At 49.7% G+C, this 17,500-nt stretch overlaps 4 protein-coding genes and 1 long non-coding RNA gene across 5 annotated transcripts in view; all 5 read left to right on the forward strand.

Annotated features, from left to right (window-relative positions):
* Positions 1-1,608, forward strand: part of LOC137895951 (uncharacterized) — a 3,911-nt gene extending 2,303 nt beyond the window's left edge. Inside the window, exons 4-5 of the mRNA XM_068741480.1 lie at positions 890-1,118; positions 1,194-1,608. Of these exons, the coding sequence (XP_068597581.1) occupies positions 890-1,118; positions 1,194-1,315 (351 nt within the window). The 3' untranslated portion in view covers positions 1,316-1,608. The remainder of the gene's footprint in view (positions 1-889; positions 1,119-1,193) is intronic.
* A 2,513-nt stretch (positions 1,609-4,121) lies between these two features.
* LOC137895642 (protein quaking-B) lies at positions 4,122-7,495 on the forward strand. Its single transcript, XM_068741133.1, has 6 exons — positions 4,122-4,260; positions 5,357-5,493; positions 5,572-5,688; positions 5,773-5,916; positions 6,954-7,041; positions 7,077-7,495. Exons 1-6 carry the CDS (start codon positions 4,122-4,124, stop codon positions 7,493-7,495), a joined length of 1,044 nt encoding a protein of 347 aa, XP_068597234.1.
* A 4,036-nt stretch (positions 7,496-11,531) lies between these two features.
* On the forward strand, positions 11,532-14,859 carry kcng3 (potassium voltage-gated channel, subfamily G, member 3). The gene is made up of 3 exons (XM_068740974.1): positions 11,532-12,124; positions 12,240-12,904; positions 14,810-14,859. The coding sequence occupies exons 1-3, from the start codon at positions 11,532-11,534 to the stop codon at positions 14,857-14,859; spliced, it is 1,308 nt and encodes a 435-aa protein (XP_068597075.1).
* A 7-nt stretch (positions 14,860-14,866) lies between these two features.
* Positions 14,867-16,119, forward strand: LOC137896165 (uncharacterized). The gene is made up of 3 exons (XR_011105569.1): positions 14,867-15,255; positions 15,343-15,534; positions 15,714-16,119. It is a non-coding gene; the product is annotated as an uncharacterized lncRNA (long non-coding RNA).
* Positions 16,120-16,773: 654 nt separating this feature from the next.
* tbc1d12a (TBC1 domain family, member 12a) overlaps positions 16,774-17,500 on the forward strand; it is a 9,591-nt gene continuing 8,864 nt past the window's right edge. Inside the window, exon 1 of the mRNA XM_068740975.1 lies at positions 16,774-17,500. This exon is cut by the window's right edge and continues 418 nt beyond it. Within this exon, the coding sequence (XP_068597076.1) occupies positions 16,774-17,500 (727 nt within the window).

The following is a 17,500-nucleotide window of genomic DNA, read 5'->3' on the forward strand; positions in this document are numbered from 1 at the left end:
ACTGAATCTGGTTTAACGTGATGCGGTTTAAACTGAATCTGGTTTAACGTGATGCGGTTTAAACTGAATCTGGTTTTATCTGATGTGTTTAAACTGAATCTGGTTTAATGTGATGGAGTTTAAACGGAATCTGGTTTTATCTGATGCGTTTAAACTGAATCTGGTTTAATCTGGTGTGTTTAAACTGAATCTGGTTTAATGTGATGGAGTTTAAACTGAATCTGGTTTAATCTGATGTGTTTAAACTGAATCTGGTTTAATGTGATGCGGTTTAAACTGAATCTGGTTTAACGTGATGCGGTTTAAACTGAATCTGGTTTAACGTGATGCGGTTTAAACTGAATCTGGTTTTATCTGATGTGTTTAAACTGAATCTGGTTTAATGTGATGGAGTTTAAACGGAATCTGGTTTTATCTGATGCGTTTAAACTGAATCTGGTTTAATCTGGTGTGTTTAAACTGAATCTGGTTTAATGTGGTGGAGTTTAAACTGAATCTGGTTTAATCTGATGCGTTTAAACTGAATCTGGTTTAATCTGATGCGTTTAAACTGAATCTGGTTTAATCTGATGCGTTTAAACTGAATCTGGTTTAATCTGATGCGTTTAAACTGAATCTGGTTTAATCTGATGCGTTTAAACTGAATCTGGTTTAATCTGATGCGTTTAAACTGAATCTGGTTTAATCTGATGCGTTTAAACTGAATCTGGTTTAATCTGATGCGTTTAAACTGAATCTGGTTTAATCTGATGCGTTTAAACTGAATCTGGTTTAATCTGAATGTGTTTAAACTGAATCTGGTTTAATCTGATGCGTTTACACATAAACCTGCTCCCTTTGGTCCGGTTGAGACCGTTCACATCCGCTCTGCTTGGGTTCCCCGGTCCAGCCGAGCCAGGTGGAGGTGTACCCGGGTTCTGGTGTTCTCTGTGAAGTCCGCTCCTGGCAGGCAGCCAATCAGGCGCCGTCTCCGACGGCGATGGCACGAACACTCCTCATGGGTGTGTTTGATATGAACACCCTGATGAACAGTAACCTGCGAGGTGGGCGGAGCCGCAGGCCCGCCTTCCAACCACAGCGCAGCGCTCTGGACCCGCACAAGATCAGCGCCATCTTCAGTAGGTCCAGACGCTTCAGCCCGACCATCACGTGTCTGGAGGACTCTTCATCACTTCGTCTTCCTCTCTCCTCAGATGCCATCTTGGCTCGGTTTCCTCTCGCCAAGAAAGGCGTCATCGGCTCCGGCATCAACTCCAAACTCTCAGAGATTCGGTTCCGCTCCAGGAAGGTCAACCAAGACGCCCGGTTCCTCTGAAGAACCGGATGTCAACACCCGGTCGGACAAAACGACCAATGAGAACACAGCGGTCCAGAGCTGCTGGACCAATCGGCGTCTCATTGTGTTGCCGTAGCAACCCAGTAGACTGCAGCAAAGCAAAGAGACAGATCAATACCAAACGACGGTTCACTCGTCGTTTTAGTGCCGACAGTCGGATTCCGTTTGTTACAAACGTCTTGTGACATCATCATGTTTGGCTCATTTACATATAGCTGAACGTTGTATGACATCATCAACGTCAAATAAAAGTCATTCTGGATCAGTCTGAATGTTGGTCTACCGCTGCGTCTCACAGCTCCAACCTCCTCCAGGATGACATCACACAATGACATCATTGTGTGTGTGTGTGCGTGTGTGTGTGCGTGTGTGTGCGTGTGTGTGCGTGTGTGCGTGCGAGTGAGAACGTCCATTCAGAGGCACCATTTGAATATGAATCAGCTGCCGCCGGACTGAAAACACCGACACAAAGACATCCGTCTTGACATTCTGCTTCACCCCCCCCCCCCCCCCCTCGCCGCCGGGACTTCCTGAAACAAGGCGTTCTCCGTGATGAAGACAATCTGCTATTCTTCACTTCTGAAAGACGGTCAGAAGACTCGGAGAGACTGCCAAGAACAGAGACAAAGACGGCGGGGGGGGGGGGTCAGACATTGACCCACAGAACTCAACGTTTAACGTTGGTATAAAGTATAAAGTCTAAACCGGAGGAGAAGGGGGTGTGAACATTTGGGTCAGGCCTCAGATCTGACCGATCTGAGAACAGAGGAGCAAAAGGAGCAGAGAGGAAGAGGAGGAGGAGGAGGGGCTTCTTCACAGGACAGGACATGAACTACTCCTTTAATTAAATCTCCTTCAGAATAAAAGCCTGTTTCTTGTTGATTTGTGGTTCATTTGTCTGGCTCAATCCAGACCTGGACCAGGACCAGGACCAGGAAGGACCTTTCCCAGGACCTCCTCAATCCATCACACACAAGGAGAGCCAACTCTGAGCCGGGCTAAAGCACAAATACTGCAGTACAGTACACAGAGTCCGTGTTTAGAATGAGTATACAGGTAGTATCAGCTTCACGTTTTACCTGTCAGCAGGTAAGAGACCCGACTGATCGGGTCCAAACAGAACCACCCCCTTATATGAGCAGAGGGAGGACAAGTGGGCCGTATTTCTAACCCCGCCCACATTGCATCCTTCCTGCGTAGCATTGTTAGCTTAGGTTCAACGGTAGCTGTCCATAAATGTCCTCACAATGTCCAGCCCTGTCCCCCTAAAGCCAAAGGTTTGAACACACCCCCTTTACCTTATCTGAAGAAGAGGAGTAAAAACATCTTCACCTGAGCAAGGAGGAGGAAGAGGGGGCTGAAGAAGAGGAGGAAAGTGAGGAAGACAAGAACAAAAAAGAAAGAAGTAATGTGAGGAAGTAGAAGAGGAAGTAGAAGAGGAAGTAGTTTATTCTTCCTCTCCTCAGCCTCCTTTCTTTCGTTGTGGCTCCCTGGAGGAGGAGGAGGAGGAGGGGACTCATTACCATATGAAAGAGAAGTTACGACCATTAAAACCATTCAATCCATGAAAGTATTCAAAGGGACATTCAAACGCAGCTTTATTGACACATTTGGCTGCAGCCAGCGGCAGAGCGACACTGACAGACACTGACTCGCTCTCTTTCCGAGGCCCAGAGCTCGACCCGGTTCTAAACCGCCGACGGTGACGTCACACCGGGCGTCAAAACGCAACAGTGAAAACACAACGCTCACCAACAAGAGCGATCAGAATCTAAAGGCGTCCAATCAGAAATCAATCAATCGAGCTGCTGCTCCCTGATTGGACAATGAGTCAGTTCCAATAAGGTCGAATCAACCAATCAGAAAGAAAATGCAAGTAGAACTATGTGTGTGTGTTTCTGTCTAATCACAAGAATTGAGACAGGAAGTCAGGCGATGATCATTTCAAAATAAAACCATTAAAATCAGAGGCAGCCCATGAGAATTAAACAACTGAGTCTATTGTAAAAAAGAAACTGACGACTAGAATAGAACACAGAAAGGCTGAATTTACCCCTGACCTTGTAGTTATTAAGGTCAGTGAAATAATAATTACTTCATTCTACAGATCATTCATTTATTTTCTTAACCGCTTCGTCTGAACCCATCCCAACAGTCTACGGGCGGAGGCGGGGCCACAACACAAACTCTCTGATCAGAAAGAATAGGCAATAACCGATCAGAGAAGAGATATTCAATCACAATTTACAGGCCCTAGAACCAATTCTATCACAAATCACTGCATTGATTTACCTGAGGTTAAAGTCACCGTGACATCATCATCCGTCAGTACGATGGGATAGTCGATTGGTCAGACCGGAACCTTCAGGGTGTGGCCAGAGTCCCTCTTCATGCTTTTATTGTGAAAGTCGATGCAGGAAGCCGTGTGCTTCCTGTTGAGCTTGACGGAGTTCGAGTCCTCTCCGTCAGTCTGTGTGTGGAGGAGCTGCTGGGGGGGCCAGACCAGGACCGGCTCCGCTCTGATCTGGACCGGCTCCCCCCTGACCTGGACTGTCTCCCCCCCGACCTGGACCGTCTCCCCCCCTGATCTGGACCGGCTCCCCCCCTGACCTGGACCGGCTCCCCCTCCTGATCAGAGGACAGTTTTTAAGTTGTGGGATTGCAGCAAGGGAGACAGAAGCAGTTCTGGGACCTGCTCTGAGACCAGGTCTGGATTCATGTCCTGGATCTAGACTCAGAGGAGGTCCTTCGTGATCCGGATCATAGACTGTGACGGTGCTGGACCATGGTGGGGGACATGGAGGGGAAGGAAAGGAAACCTGGTCCAGACTATCTGATGCAGCTCATGAACGACAGGAAGGTGATGAAGAGTCTGCCCACCTTCGGCGGAGTCTTCCTCCACCTGGACCGACTGCTGGAAGACGGTGAGACCCTGAACCCGTCAGTTTGTATTCAAATACTTCACTTGAGTAGAAGTACATATTTAGCAGAACGACTTCACTCACTGCAGTACTGTTAGAACAATGAGGTATTACTATGATACTTGTATTACTTTCAATCTCAATGTTTAACCGAGTAGAAAGATGAATGATCAAATATTAGGAGAGACAATCCACCTTAATAGAGGCAGCCCACCTTAACAGAGACAATCCACCTTAACAGGCGGACAATCCACCTTAACAGGCGGACAGTCCACCTTAACAGGCGGACAGTCCACCTTAACAGAGGCAGTCCACCTTAACAGAGACAGTCCACCTTTCCCAAGTTTGATGTCGGTGACATCATCGACCCCGGGTCAGTTCAGGTGAGGTCATTGTGTGACTGTCGTGGTCGCTGAGGTTTCCCAGCAGCACCTGAACACACCGGGCGGCGTTGGGTCTTCTTTTATTTCCGTCCACGTCTCTCTCATTTCACTAAGTGCAGCTATTCATCATCTCATTGGTTCAAGCCATTCATTCAGAGGCCAAAGTGAACCCTGTGTGTGTGTGTGTGTGTGTGTGTGTGTGTGTGTGTAAGAACAATCGATTTATTGGGACCCCTGATTCCATTTGGCTGGCGTCCCAGACAGGCAGTAAATCAGACGTGAGGGGGACATCAAAGCCAGATCAAAGTATCTGGGCCTCGGTTTAACACAAGATACACCGGTTCTCCAGTGTGTACTAGTCGTACTCCAGTGTGTGTGTACTAGATGTACTCCAGTGTATACCCCAGTGTGTGTGTACTAGATGTACTCCAGTGTGTACTCCAGTGTATACTCCAGTGTGTGTGTACTAGATGTATGACAGTGTGTGTACTAGACGTACTCCAGTGTGTACTCCAGTGTGTACTCCAGTGCTGTGTGTGTACTAGACGTACTCCAGTGTGTACCAGATGACATGTTAATTTATTTTCTTGGCAACAACACAGTTCTGGTGCAGCTCATCCATCCAGCACTAGCAGCACCCCCTAGTGTCCAGGTGGAGGTGACACCGCAGCGCTAACGTGTAACGTGTTATTGTGCATGAACGTGCGTTGCTCCAGAGATCTTCCGGGTCCGGCGGGACATGTACACCGACACCCGGAACGGGTCCGGGCGGGTCAGCGAGCTGCCAGCCGCACTGGGACCCGACGTCCAGCTGCAGGACAAACTGTTCGTCCCGACCAAGGAGCACCCCGACGTCAGTGTTAGACCTGATCCAGCTAGGCTACCGGTCTGGCTGGTTGCTATGGTAACCGGACCTCTCTCTCTTTGCCAGTTTAACTTTGTGGGGAGGATTCTGGGTCCTCGCGGCCTGACGGCAAAACAGCTGGAGGCGGAGACAGGATGTAAGATCATGGTGAGAGGGCGGGGCTCCATGAGAGACAGGAAGAAGGTAACACGCGCACACACACACACACACACAGCATCACAGAACCACGGCCCTCCTACCTGTACCTCACTAGTTCCTACTGCCCAGGAGGAGCAGAATCGAGGGAGGCCCAACTGGGAGCACCTGAACGAAGACCTCCACGTCCTCCTCACGGTGGAGGACTCTCAGAACCGAGCCGAGATCAAACTGCAGCGAGCGGTGGAGGAGCTGAACAGGCTGCTGGTACCTGCCGTGAGTCAGCCGAGCTCAGCTACACACCTGCGTACGCTAGAGGCGGAGCTACACTGATGCGCTGAGGGCTACCTGCTCAGTGACTGGAGCTCACCGCAGCAATACTAAGCTAACAGCTGCCTGCCTGTCTGCCAGACAGGAAGTGATGCGCGTCTGCTGATCTTCACTTCCTTCATGCTCACTTCCGAAATTTCATCCAATGAGGAGGCGGAAACTCTGCTGCTTGTTGAGAAAACAGGAAGTGAATGACTGATCACCTACTGTGCGTGTGGCGTGTTTTCAAACAGGAAGTGCGTCTCATGTGGTGGTACTTTTTATAATTGAAGTACCGGTATTTGTATGAAGTATTTAGGGATGCGTGTATGTGCCTGATTACAGTTTGCCTGTTTAATTTGAAGCATTAACAGTTAAAGTTGAATACAATTAAATATTTGAATTGATCAAAAATTATGTATCAGTACTACTACGACTACTAGTACTACTCCTATTACTACTATTGGCCTCACCTGATAACGGCAGGTTTTTAAATTTACCGTCAGACCTCATTTTGTACTGCAGTGTACAAATAACTTTTTAAATATATAAATACCAGTTTAAATCTAGATTTTTCTTTGTAGTTTAATATAAACAATTAAAAAGTAACAGTACATCAACGACAGTAGCGCAGGTGGTTGTGCGGGTCGTCCTATGGAGAGGTTGGCAGTTCGATTCCCGGCACGTGTTCACTGTTGTTGTGATGGGCGAGACACTTCACCCACATTGCCTGTGTGAAGTGAGCGGGTGAATCTAAATTGGCATCCTATCTGCCCCGGGGCAGCTGTATCTGCCCCGGGGCAGCTGTGGCTACAACAGTAGCTTCACCATGAATAATGCACAACAGAATTCGTCCGAGTCTTGAAAAGCGCTACATAAAACCAAAGCGTTATTCTGATCATAATGAGTTCAGCTGTGTACAAATGTACTACAATACAGTACACTAAGTACAATACACACCAGTGTAGCAGTACCTGGATGACAGACCCCAGCGTGTATCTCAGGTGGAGGGAGAGGACAGTCTGAAGAAGATGCAGCTGATGGAGCTCGCCATCCTGAACGGGACGTACAGAGACGCCGGCGCCAAATCAGGTGAGACCGACCAATCACAGACCAGCTCCGTTCAGTCGCAGACCAGCCCGACCAATCATCCCACGTCCTCCTCAGTCTTTTCTCTGATAGGCAGACGTCTTGTTTCCTCACAGGCCCCAGCCCCGTCATGGCTCCGCCCATCGCGCTGCGTACGCCGACACCCACAGGGCCCCCCCTCGTGCCTCTGATTGGTCAGATCCAGACCTTCCTGCCCAATGGGACGCCCCACCGGGCCGCACTGATGTCGGGGCCCGAGTCGGGTTGGTTCTACGCGGCACCGTACGACTACCAGTACCTGGCACCAGCCTCCATCCTGGAGTACCCTCTGGACCCAGGGGGGGTCATAGGTAAGACCACTCCCCCCTGCCCCTGTGACTGCGCCCCTACTCCTCACCATCATGCGCCATGCCAGTGGAGCCCCACCCCCACACTGCTGCTCAGACACGCCTCCTAAAGATGCTCACACACACCTGACTGCTGACAGTGGCGTCGTGTCATACTGGACTAGTGATGATGTCATCAGCAGCGTCAGTGTTTGTCCACAGGAGGGCGCTGTTGCCCCGACACGTTTTGTTCCCACGCTGCCTGTACAGGTGTCTGATTGGCTCATGGTACAGGTGTCAGATGGCCTTGAGGCCAACCTGAAAGCGTTCCGTCATGATGCTAACCGCTAGGTGCTAAGTCATCAGAGGCTGCCATTCTCTCAGTGAGGTAGATGCTCAAAGACTAATGATGAATGAAATAATAAAAAATTAAAGCTGCCTTTAAACGCAAGATATGATCCGTCAGCCAGAAAGCAGTCCAAGTATTTCCCAAGTTATGTTTCAAGTGAGAAAGATGGAGGGATTTTATTGTATTTAGCCAAAAACCTTTAAAGCAACGCTAGCATTTACAAAAGAGTAACTACAAAAATAATTATGTTATGTGCTGTGATATTAAAAACTTTTAACATGTAGCAGAACTTCATTTTATAAATGTTGGACATGATATAGGATTTTTTTCAGAATCATGCCTTTTTCTCAAAGTATTCGATTTTAATGTTACAATTTTGTCTTCAAATATCACAATTTTCTTTTTCTAGTTTGATGTTTGTTTGCTTTTCTGTTCCTCGTGGTGAAATCACCTCCACTCATCTCAGGCCCCGCCCCCCGCCGCCCTTTTGCCTTAGCGATGATGATGTAATAATGTACCTGTGTGATGCCCGGACAGGTAACTGTTGGTGTGCTTTCCCAATAATCCACAAGAGCAGGTATTCTCACCAGAGAATTGACCAATCACAACGCTGCTCTGTTATTTCCACAAATCAGAAATGTGATTCCAAACTCCTGATCTCAAAAATAAAAGAAATAGCTAAATGAATTGCTGGTAGTGGACAGGTAGACGACAGGTGTAAGATGATGTCACTGAATTAGATCACCTTAAAGCTACATTAGTACAAACCGATATAAACATCATGATCAATAATAAATGTTTGATATTGATGAAGGATTTGAAGCTTCAAGAGATGATTGACAGGTGCTTATGAATACTAAAACACACGAACCAGGAACCAATCAGTTGTTAAAAAGACGTACTTGTGATGTCAGCAATGAGCTTCCGTCTCCGTCCTCAATCGCTCCTTCCGTCTCCGTCCTTCATCGCTCCTTCCGTCTCCGTCCTCCATCACTGCCACCGTTTAAAGCCCCTTTAATCAACTGTCCTCCTGTTTCTGGCTGAGATCTATAAATACATCTACAAATGGCGAGTATGAAGCAGGAACATCGAGGTGAATGTTTGATTTGTGAAACGTTGTTTTTGAATCTTTATATGAAAGGGAATTTTCTGTTTCTCTGAGGGAGGTGTCTTCAAGCTAAAGGTGGCTAGCATGCAGCTACTGCTTCGTGTTTGTTGTACAGAAAAAGGATTTGTTTGAAATGCAATAAAAGTCATAAAACTATTGATCTGAATATCACGATTTGTTTTTCCATCTTGTGCAAACCTCTGATAGAAACACCCTTTAACTGCTGACTCCATTTCATCAGCGTGTTTTGTGTAGCTGGTTTAGTGTGATCTAGCTAGTAACGCAACAAACAAACACACAACTACCGCAGAGATATTAAATGAATTACTGAGTGATAAAAGATGGGGAAACCTGATTTAAATCAAAAGTTGGGAGTGTGTTGTTCATCTTAAATCATCAGGAGACTTATTAATGAACATATGAGCTCGCGCTCAAACTTTAATGTCGCCGTCTCTATGAACATTTTCTCGTGCTCCCCCCGTGATCCTGCAGTGCCCCCTACTGGTCACATAGCATATCACCATTACATATCAAGACAGGGAGAGTGTGTGAAATGCAACCAGAAAATGAACGCGCTGAGCTGTAAATAGTTTGTGTCCGAAAATAGCACAAAGGAAAATTCACAAAACCTTTTGGGTCCGACGTTCTGAAGGATAAGATAACAACTAAGACCAAACAAAAGAACAACACATCAAACAACAAACATCGAACAGCGCTGGGTTCCGGGTCTTAAACGCTCTTACCTTTTGATCTATTTGTTATTCCACACACAAACACCCTCAGAGCTTCTTTCCGGGACAATAAAAAGCTAAATGTTTCACTGCTAACTTCTCTTCTTCGTCTTTTATGCATCTTGTCGGCGCCACCGTGTCGCACGGACTGCTATAGCAGGCTATGCTAGCTGCCTCGCTTGCGGTAGGACCCCGGAAGGACCCCGGAAGGACCCAGCAGCTTCACTGAGCTGTCCGCGTTGCGCCTGTTCAGAATCCTCTTTGATGATGATGAATATATTTATTAGATAGAATGTTAGAGTACAAGTACAGTAAACAGTAGCATGTACTACAGTACAAGTACAGTCACACAGTAGCATGTACTACAGTACAAGTACAGTCACACAGTAGCATGTATTACAGTACAAGTACAGTCACACAGTAGCATGTATTACAGTACAAGTACAGTCAAACATCCTGTCTAAGAGGAGCATTTCTAAAAAGCATTTCTTGTTTCCGTTGAAAGTCCTTCGTACATAAATCATCGACATTTAACAATACCAATAAAACTGATTCTTCTTCTTCCTCTTTCGGCTTGTTCTGTCAGAGGTCGCCACATCAAATCAACTTTCTATTAGTCGATTACATGCTTAATTCAGGCAACGTTTTATGCTGGATGCCTTTCCTGCCGCAACACTCTGCTTTTATCCGGGCTTGGGTCCGGCCCAAGGGAGACACGACCCTTGCTTCATATGATTCCTTATAATTATTATTTATTTTATTCAGAAAACAGAACGTGCCAGAGAGTGTGTTTGTATCGTTGACATTATACAATTGTAAATAACTTTAGTTTAGTACAAATGACAATTGTTTTTACAGCCTTTCGATGAATTGTCGGGGTGACTTCCATGAATGTCCCTGGTGGATCCCGCGATTCAGCCTGGATCTAGAAGCAGAGCCTTAGCAGCGTTACAAAACAAGCTACCAAAGCCAAGGTTTATTATAAGGGATAGAAAAATACATTCATGTTCATTTGAGTCAAAGGCTTTACAGACGCGGATAAATGAGTCGTCTAACATGTCGAGAACAAGCCTGGTATTCTGAGAGATGTGCCGGTTCTTCATAAAGCCGGGCTGTGTCTCGTCTAGAACATCTTTAATTCTCCTGGAAAGCACGAGAGCCATCATTTTATAGTCGTTATTCAATAAGCATATTAATCGCCCATTATCAATCAATAACGAGTCTTTATTAGATTTAGGAATCAGTGATTAGATCTTGGGCGAGACTTGGTGGGAGAGAACCCTGTTCAACGCTCAAGTACAGACAGACAGACACCTTGCATTATAGGGGCCGTGCATTCCTTCCTGTCCTCCAGCAGATGGCGCTATGTCGCCAATAAAGTAGTCTGAATGATGGTTCGTCCACAATCCGCCTCTGGCGTCATCAAAGTGGATTAGATGTAAGGTAGAACGGAATGTTGTTAATGACAAGTGATTTGAAGACAAGGCGGAGCAGCGTCTCTTTGATCTTCCTCCTCCTCTCAGACAGAAAGAGGAGGAGGAAGAGGAGGAGGAGGAGGAGGGGGCTGCGCGTCGGCTCTTCAGCCTCAGATTCAACTCACCAGAAGTCTGAGAGTAGCTGCTCCTCCATCATCTGCGAATCTTCATGATGGCCGTTATAATCCGGTCAAAGGTCAGTCCGAGGGTTTTTCAGCGGGAGATATTTTTGACAGTCGCTGAAGAAACGAAGGAGGGGTCAGCAGGTCAGTGAAGCGGGATCACGCTGGCTGGCCACGCCTGGAAACCCGTCCAGCTGAGGAGAAGAGGGACGAAGTCTCTTTAGAAACCATAAAAAGATGAGAACGGAAAACATGCAGCTCAAATCCGGAAGCTGCTTCAGATTTCTCAAAATGGTGGAGAATCACTTTTTGTTCTGAAGCAGAATTCCATTTTTTTAAAGTCTTCTCTAACAGACGTCTCGCGTTCTGGGAGCTGCTTCCGATGTTGAGCAAACAGAAGATGACGTTTGGAAGCCGGCGTTGCACCCTGAACGTCGGCGGCCGCAGGTTCTCCTTCTCCTCGGAGCTGCTGAAGCTCCTCCCCCTCAGCCGCCTCAGCCGCCTCCACCGCTGCGTGTCGGAGAGCGAGCTGCTGGAGCTCTGCGACGACTACGACCGCGACCGGAACGAGTTCTTCTTCGACCGCCACTCAGAGGCCTTCGGCTTCATCATGCTGTACGTGCAGCACGGGACGCTGCGCCTGGCGCCGCGCATGTGCGAGCTGTCCTTCTACAACGAGATGCTCTACTGGGGCCTGGAGGCCGCCGACCTGCAGCCGTGCTGCCAGCGGCGCCTCGACGAGCGCCGGTCCAGCCGCTTCGTCCACTTCCTCCCCGAGGAGGAGCCGCGGGACCCCGAGGAGTACCGGAGCCGCTGGCTGGAGAGCATGAGGAGGACCTTCGAGGAGCCCACGTCCTCGCTGGCGGCGCAGATCCTCGCCACGGTGTCCATGTTGTTTGTTGTCGTCTCCATGGTGATGCTGTGCACCAGTACTTTAGCAGACTGGAAGACGGCCGAGACCCTGGACCAGCACAGGTGGGACTGATGTAGAACGTTAACCCTGTGCTCTCTGATTGGCCCTTTGTCTCCCTCCTCTCTCTGATTGGCCCTTTGGCCCCCTCCTCTCTCCTGATTGGCTGTCTCTGTGCAGGATCATCGAGGCGGTGTGTATCGGATGGTTCACAGCGGAGTGTGTTGTCCGTTTCCTTGTGTCTCGTGATAAATGTGCGTTTGTCCGTCGTCCTCTGAACATCATCGACCTGCTGGCCATCAGTCCTTACTACGTCTCCGTCGCCGTGGCGATGCTGACTGGAGAGAACTCCCAGCTGCAGCGGGCCGGCGTTACGCTGCGAATCCTGCGCATCATGCGGATCTTCTGGGTGATTAAACTCGCACGCCACTTCCTGGGCCTGCAGACGCTTGGCCTGACGCTGCGGCGCTGCTACCGTGAGATGATGATGCTGCTGATCTTCATCTGCGTCGCCATGGCGATTTTCAGTGCGTTGGCCCAGCTGCTGGAGCATGGCCTGGACGTGGAGAACGGGAACCAGGACTATGCCAGCATCCCTGCCGCCTGCTGGTGGGTCATCATTTCCATGACGACGGTGGGGTACGGAGACATGTATCCAGTGACGGTGGCGGGCCGCATGCTCGGCGCCATCTGCGTGGTGAGCGGGATTGTGCTGCTGGCCCTGCCGATCACCTTCATCTATCACAGCTTCGTCCAGTGTTACCATGAGCTGAAGGTCCGCTCCACCCCCAGCAACGAGTCCATCCACCGACCCCCCAGCACCGAGTCCATCCACCGACCAACGAGTCCATCCACCGACCCCCCAGCACCGAGTCCATCCACCGACCAACGAGTCCATCCACCGACCCCCCAGCACCGAGTCCATCCACCGACCCCCCAGCACCGAGTCCATCCACCGACCCCCCAGCACCGAGTCCATCCACCGACCAACGAGTCCATCCACCGACCCCCCAGCACCGAGTCCATCCACCGACCAACGAGTCCATCCACCGACCCCCCAGCACCGAGTCCATCCACCTACCCCCCAGCACCGAGTCCATCCACCGACCCCCCAGCACCGAGTCCATCCACTGACCCCCCAGCACCGAGTCCATCCACCGACCCCCCAGCACCGAGTCCATCCACCGACCAACGAGTCCATCCACCGACCCCCCAGCACCGAGTCCATCCACCTACCCCCCAGCACCGAGTCCATCCACCGACCCCCCAGCACCGAGTCCATCCACCTACCCCCCAGCACCGAGTCCATCCACCGACCCCCCAGCACCGAGTCCATCCACCGACCCCCCAGCACCGAGTCCATCCACCGACCCCCCAGCACCGAGTCCATCCACCGACCAACGAGTCCATCCACCGACCCCCCAGCACCGAGTCCATCCACCGACCAACGAGTCCATCCACCGACCCCCCAGCACCGAGTCCATCCACCGACCAACGAGTCCATCCACCGACCCCCCAGCACCGAGTCCATCCACCTACCCCCCAGCACCGAGTCCATCCACCGACCCCCCAGCACCGAGTCCATCCACTGACCCCCCAGCACCGAGTCCATCCACCGACCCCCCAGCACCGAGTCCATCCACCGACCAACGAGTCCATCCACCGACCCCCCAGCACCGAGTCCATCCACCTACCCCCCAGCACCGAGTCCATCCACCGACCCCCCAGCACCGAGTCCATCCACCGACCCCCCAGCACCGAGTCCATCCACCGACCAACGAGTCCATCCACCGACCCCCCAGCACCGAGTCCATCCACCGACCCCCCAGCACCGAGTCCATCCACCGACCCCCCAGCACCGAGTCCATCCACCGACCAACGAGTCCATCCACCGACCCCCCAGCACCGAGTGAATAATGCACAATGTAAAGCGTCTTTGGGTGTCTATAAACCAAAGCATTATTAATTACTATTATTAGCGAAGCTGAAAAACTCTTCAAAGTAGTGACTGTGAGCTGACCAATCAGAGCAGCTCTGAATTCAGCCGGTTCATAATGATAGTCCATCATCATCATCATCATCATCATCATCATCATAGTCCTTCGGAAGGATTATGTAATGATGTATTTCTATGAATGAACACTAGCATGCAAACATTGAATGTCGGGTCAGTGGAGGAACATCCCTGAGCATGTCCAGAAAGTGATCTATCCCGATCAGGAAGATCAATGAAGTCATGTGATCTGTTTGGATCTCAATGCCGTGGTAAAACTGATTAATCTTCTGGTGTTCATTATCTATAGATGCATTATTAGTTCATTTTTAATGTTTCATTTATTTATTCTGTAATTTTTCCTTACATTGCATTTATTTTATTATTGATTAGTATTCTATTAGTGTTCATTTATAAGATGTTCTTTTCATTAATTCAGCTGAAAGCAACTTGACACTCTTCCTCAAACTGGTCAGAGTCTGATGATCGAACTGGGACAGCCTGGACGTCGTTCACCGTTTCCACGGCAACGGGAGACTTGATGCAGAAGTGTTGGAACATTTGATGTCAGGACAGTGAGAATTATGACTCACCAGAGAACACAAACCTTCTTCTTCTTCGTTGTCGTAGCACAATTACATCACACCTTAAATCACCTTCTTCTTCTTCGTTCTCTTTGTCCGACTCGCTCTTCATCGCAATGTAATCATGTAATAAGGTTTATTTTGTTATTTCACGTCATTGTATTTTATTTTAGTCAGGCATGTGACGGAGGCCCTCACGCTGCTGGGCCTTTTTGGGCTGTGACGTCATGACGCAAACACCGTTGTGGGCTTTAGATGCTAGCGTCGTCGCTGCAGTGTGTGTGTTGTGGTCGCAAGTGGTTACCGGTTACCGGTTACCGGTTACCGGCTTCACACATGCACTATCAGCTGAACCACGTGACCCAGCGGCTCACCGGAGCGCCGCCCGCACGTGAGACCCGACCCGAGCTTGACGTTGTTAGCACGATGCTAACGATAACATCACAAACAGCTGCCGATCCCAAAGTTTAAAGGAGTTTAAACCTGATCAGGGTTTGTTATTGGTGATCGGTGACGTCACAGGACACATTTGTTGGGTGATGGGACTCCGCAGAGATCTGGTCGCGTTGATCTCATTGATCTCATCATTGGGATCCTCGTTTCGGTTGTAACAGACATGGTGAGATTTAAAAACCAGTAACAGTTATTGATCAACGCATCAAAACCTAAAACCGTTCAAATCTGGACTCCGCCCCTCCGACCGCAGGGTCTGCGTCCAGGTGTGATGTGATGACCCGGTGACCTCTGACCGTCCCGGTCCACCTGAAGAGGGGCCTCAGTGTACCGTTCTGTACCGGACCACCATGGGGCTGACCCCGGGTGGGGTCCTCTACTCTGCAGCGCAGCCCGGCCTCTGATTGGACGAGATCGATGAGGAGGCATTCAGGGACAAGTCGAGGTTCCGTATGAGGAGTTAGGAAACAAATTGTACAGAAAGTGTCATTTAATAAAACCAATAAAGTTTATTTTGTCGTAAAAGAATCAGTGCTTAAATATCTATGCTATTTTAATGAACAGACATGAATACGCATAAGTTAACGAGTTCAGTTGATCCTCTTTTTATGAATCTGACCTCAGATCAGCCGTCAGCGCTCGGCTACGGAGGAGACCAAACGTGTGAAGGTCGTCTGAGTTGATGATTGCAGCACCGAACAAAGAAACGCAGTTTCCATGAGTCTGTGACAGGTCTGTAGGTCCCTCACAGACAGCAGCGCCACCTGGTGACGGGGCAAAGAAACGCAGTTTATCATCACAGCTTGTTCATGAGTAGCTCAGACTGATGAGACAAATAGATCGAAATGTTGTGTAACATGTCATAGCACTCGCCTTGTTGCCATGGAGACGGTGTGGGGTTACAAGACGCACGCACACACACACACTGGTGTGTGGGTGAGCGTTAGTCACTTCCACATGTTCACTGTTCCGTCATTAATCTCCTAATCTCATTGTGGAGCCACTACGCAAGGACAATAAAGGCTTTCTATTCTAATCATCTATAGATTTAAAGTTTCTCATGTGTTTTTTCCTCTACACTGACCTGACTGTGATCAATAGATATATTGATTTATATGAACTTAGATTATGTTGATAAGAATGCACTGATGAAGATCAACAGTTTAAACTCTGTGAAAAAAAACCTTTAACGTGACTAAACTCCCTCATGTTTTGACCATCTAGCCAATAATCAATAAATACTGATTTATTGATTATTGGCTAGATTAATACTGGTCAATTTGTATTTGTGAATTTCCTTTGGAGTACTGTATTTTCATACTTTCCCTGCTGTAGTGACGCGGAGCGGCCACTTGGTGTCACTAAACTCTGCAGCGAATCAAAACACAGCGGGTGTTGATGGGAATGACGTCATTGTTGGGGTATTTTCAAGATGGCGCTGGACAGTGGTCGGGATGCCGCTGCTGCAGCCGAACACGGAGAGATTTAATTAATCTTCCGCACATTTTAACGATAATCTCGAGACACGAAGTGAATATTATTGATTCATAGAAGAAGAAGAAGAAGATGCGATATCCGGAGAGAGTCAGCTAGCTCCGAGCCGGCTAACATGGTAGCCTCTTTCCCCAAGAACAACAAGGATTTCACGGCCGGGGCCGAGGCTCGCTTGGCGGACTGAGTCGTCATGGAAACGAGGGAGGGCGGAGGGAAAGGTGAGAAAGCGGCTCTCAAGGACCGCGGTCCGGCGCTCACAGCCGGTGTCAGCGGGGGCCCGGAAGCTGGGAAGGGTCACGTTAGTGTGCCCGGTAACGGGAGGGGTGTAAACAGCGACTCCCCGGTAAGGCCGTCCCCGCGCAACACCGACATTATTCTGGATTTGGCAGAGACGTTCCTTCCGGCGCAGCTGTCGGGTCGCTGCGTGGTTTCAGACGGGCTGAACGGTTTTACCGAGTCATCCGGTCCGGAGGAGGCGACGGGCGTCGGGCGGGGAGGGGGAGGGGGAGGCCTCGCCCTGGGCCTGGGTCGGGCGTCCAGCCGACAGGCGCATCCTGCCGGGGAGAGCCAAGGAGGAACCCCGGACTCTGAGAACGAGGAGTCCCCCGATGGAGGCCCCGTCGGCAGCAGGACGGGCCCCCCCTTTGCCCCCGATGGAGGCCCCGTCGGCAGCAGGACGGCCCCCCCCTTTGATCGGCTGCCCCGCGCCAACGGGGACGCTGGAGGGCCGGGGGCGTTTTGCGGACCCCCCCTTCAGGACGCTGAGGAACATAAAGTAGCCAACGGAGGTTTCCACATCGTCAGAGCATCAGGTCCCGGCGTTCATGTGGATGTGGGGCGCCGGCGGGACAGCGGCTCGGGGTCTGGATCCTGGCTGGGGGGGCCGGGCGACTCCAGCGGTGCTTCGGTGTTTCGGG

Source organism: Brachionichthys hirsutus, chromosome 7 (assembly GCF_040956055.1).
Source record: "Brachionichthys hirsutus isolate HB-005 chromosome 7, CSIRO-AGI_Bhir_v1, whole genome shotgun sequence".
NCBI classification, from domain to species: domain Eukaryota; kingdom Metazoa; phylum Chordata; class Actinopteri; order Lophiiformes; family Brachionichthyidae; genus Brachionichthys; species Brachionichthys hirsutus.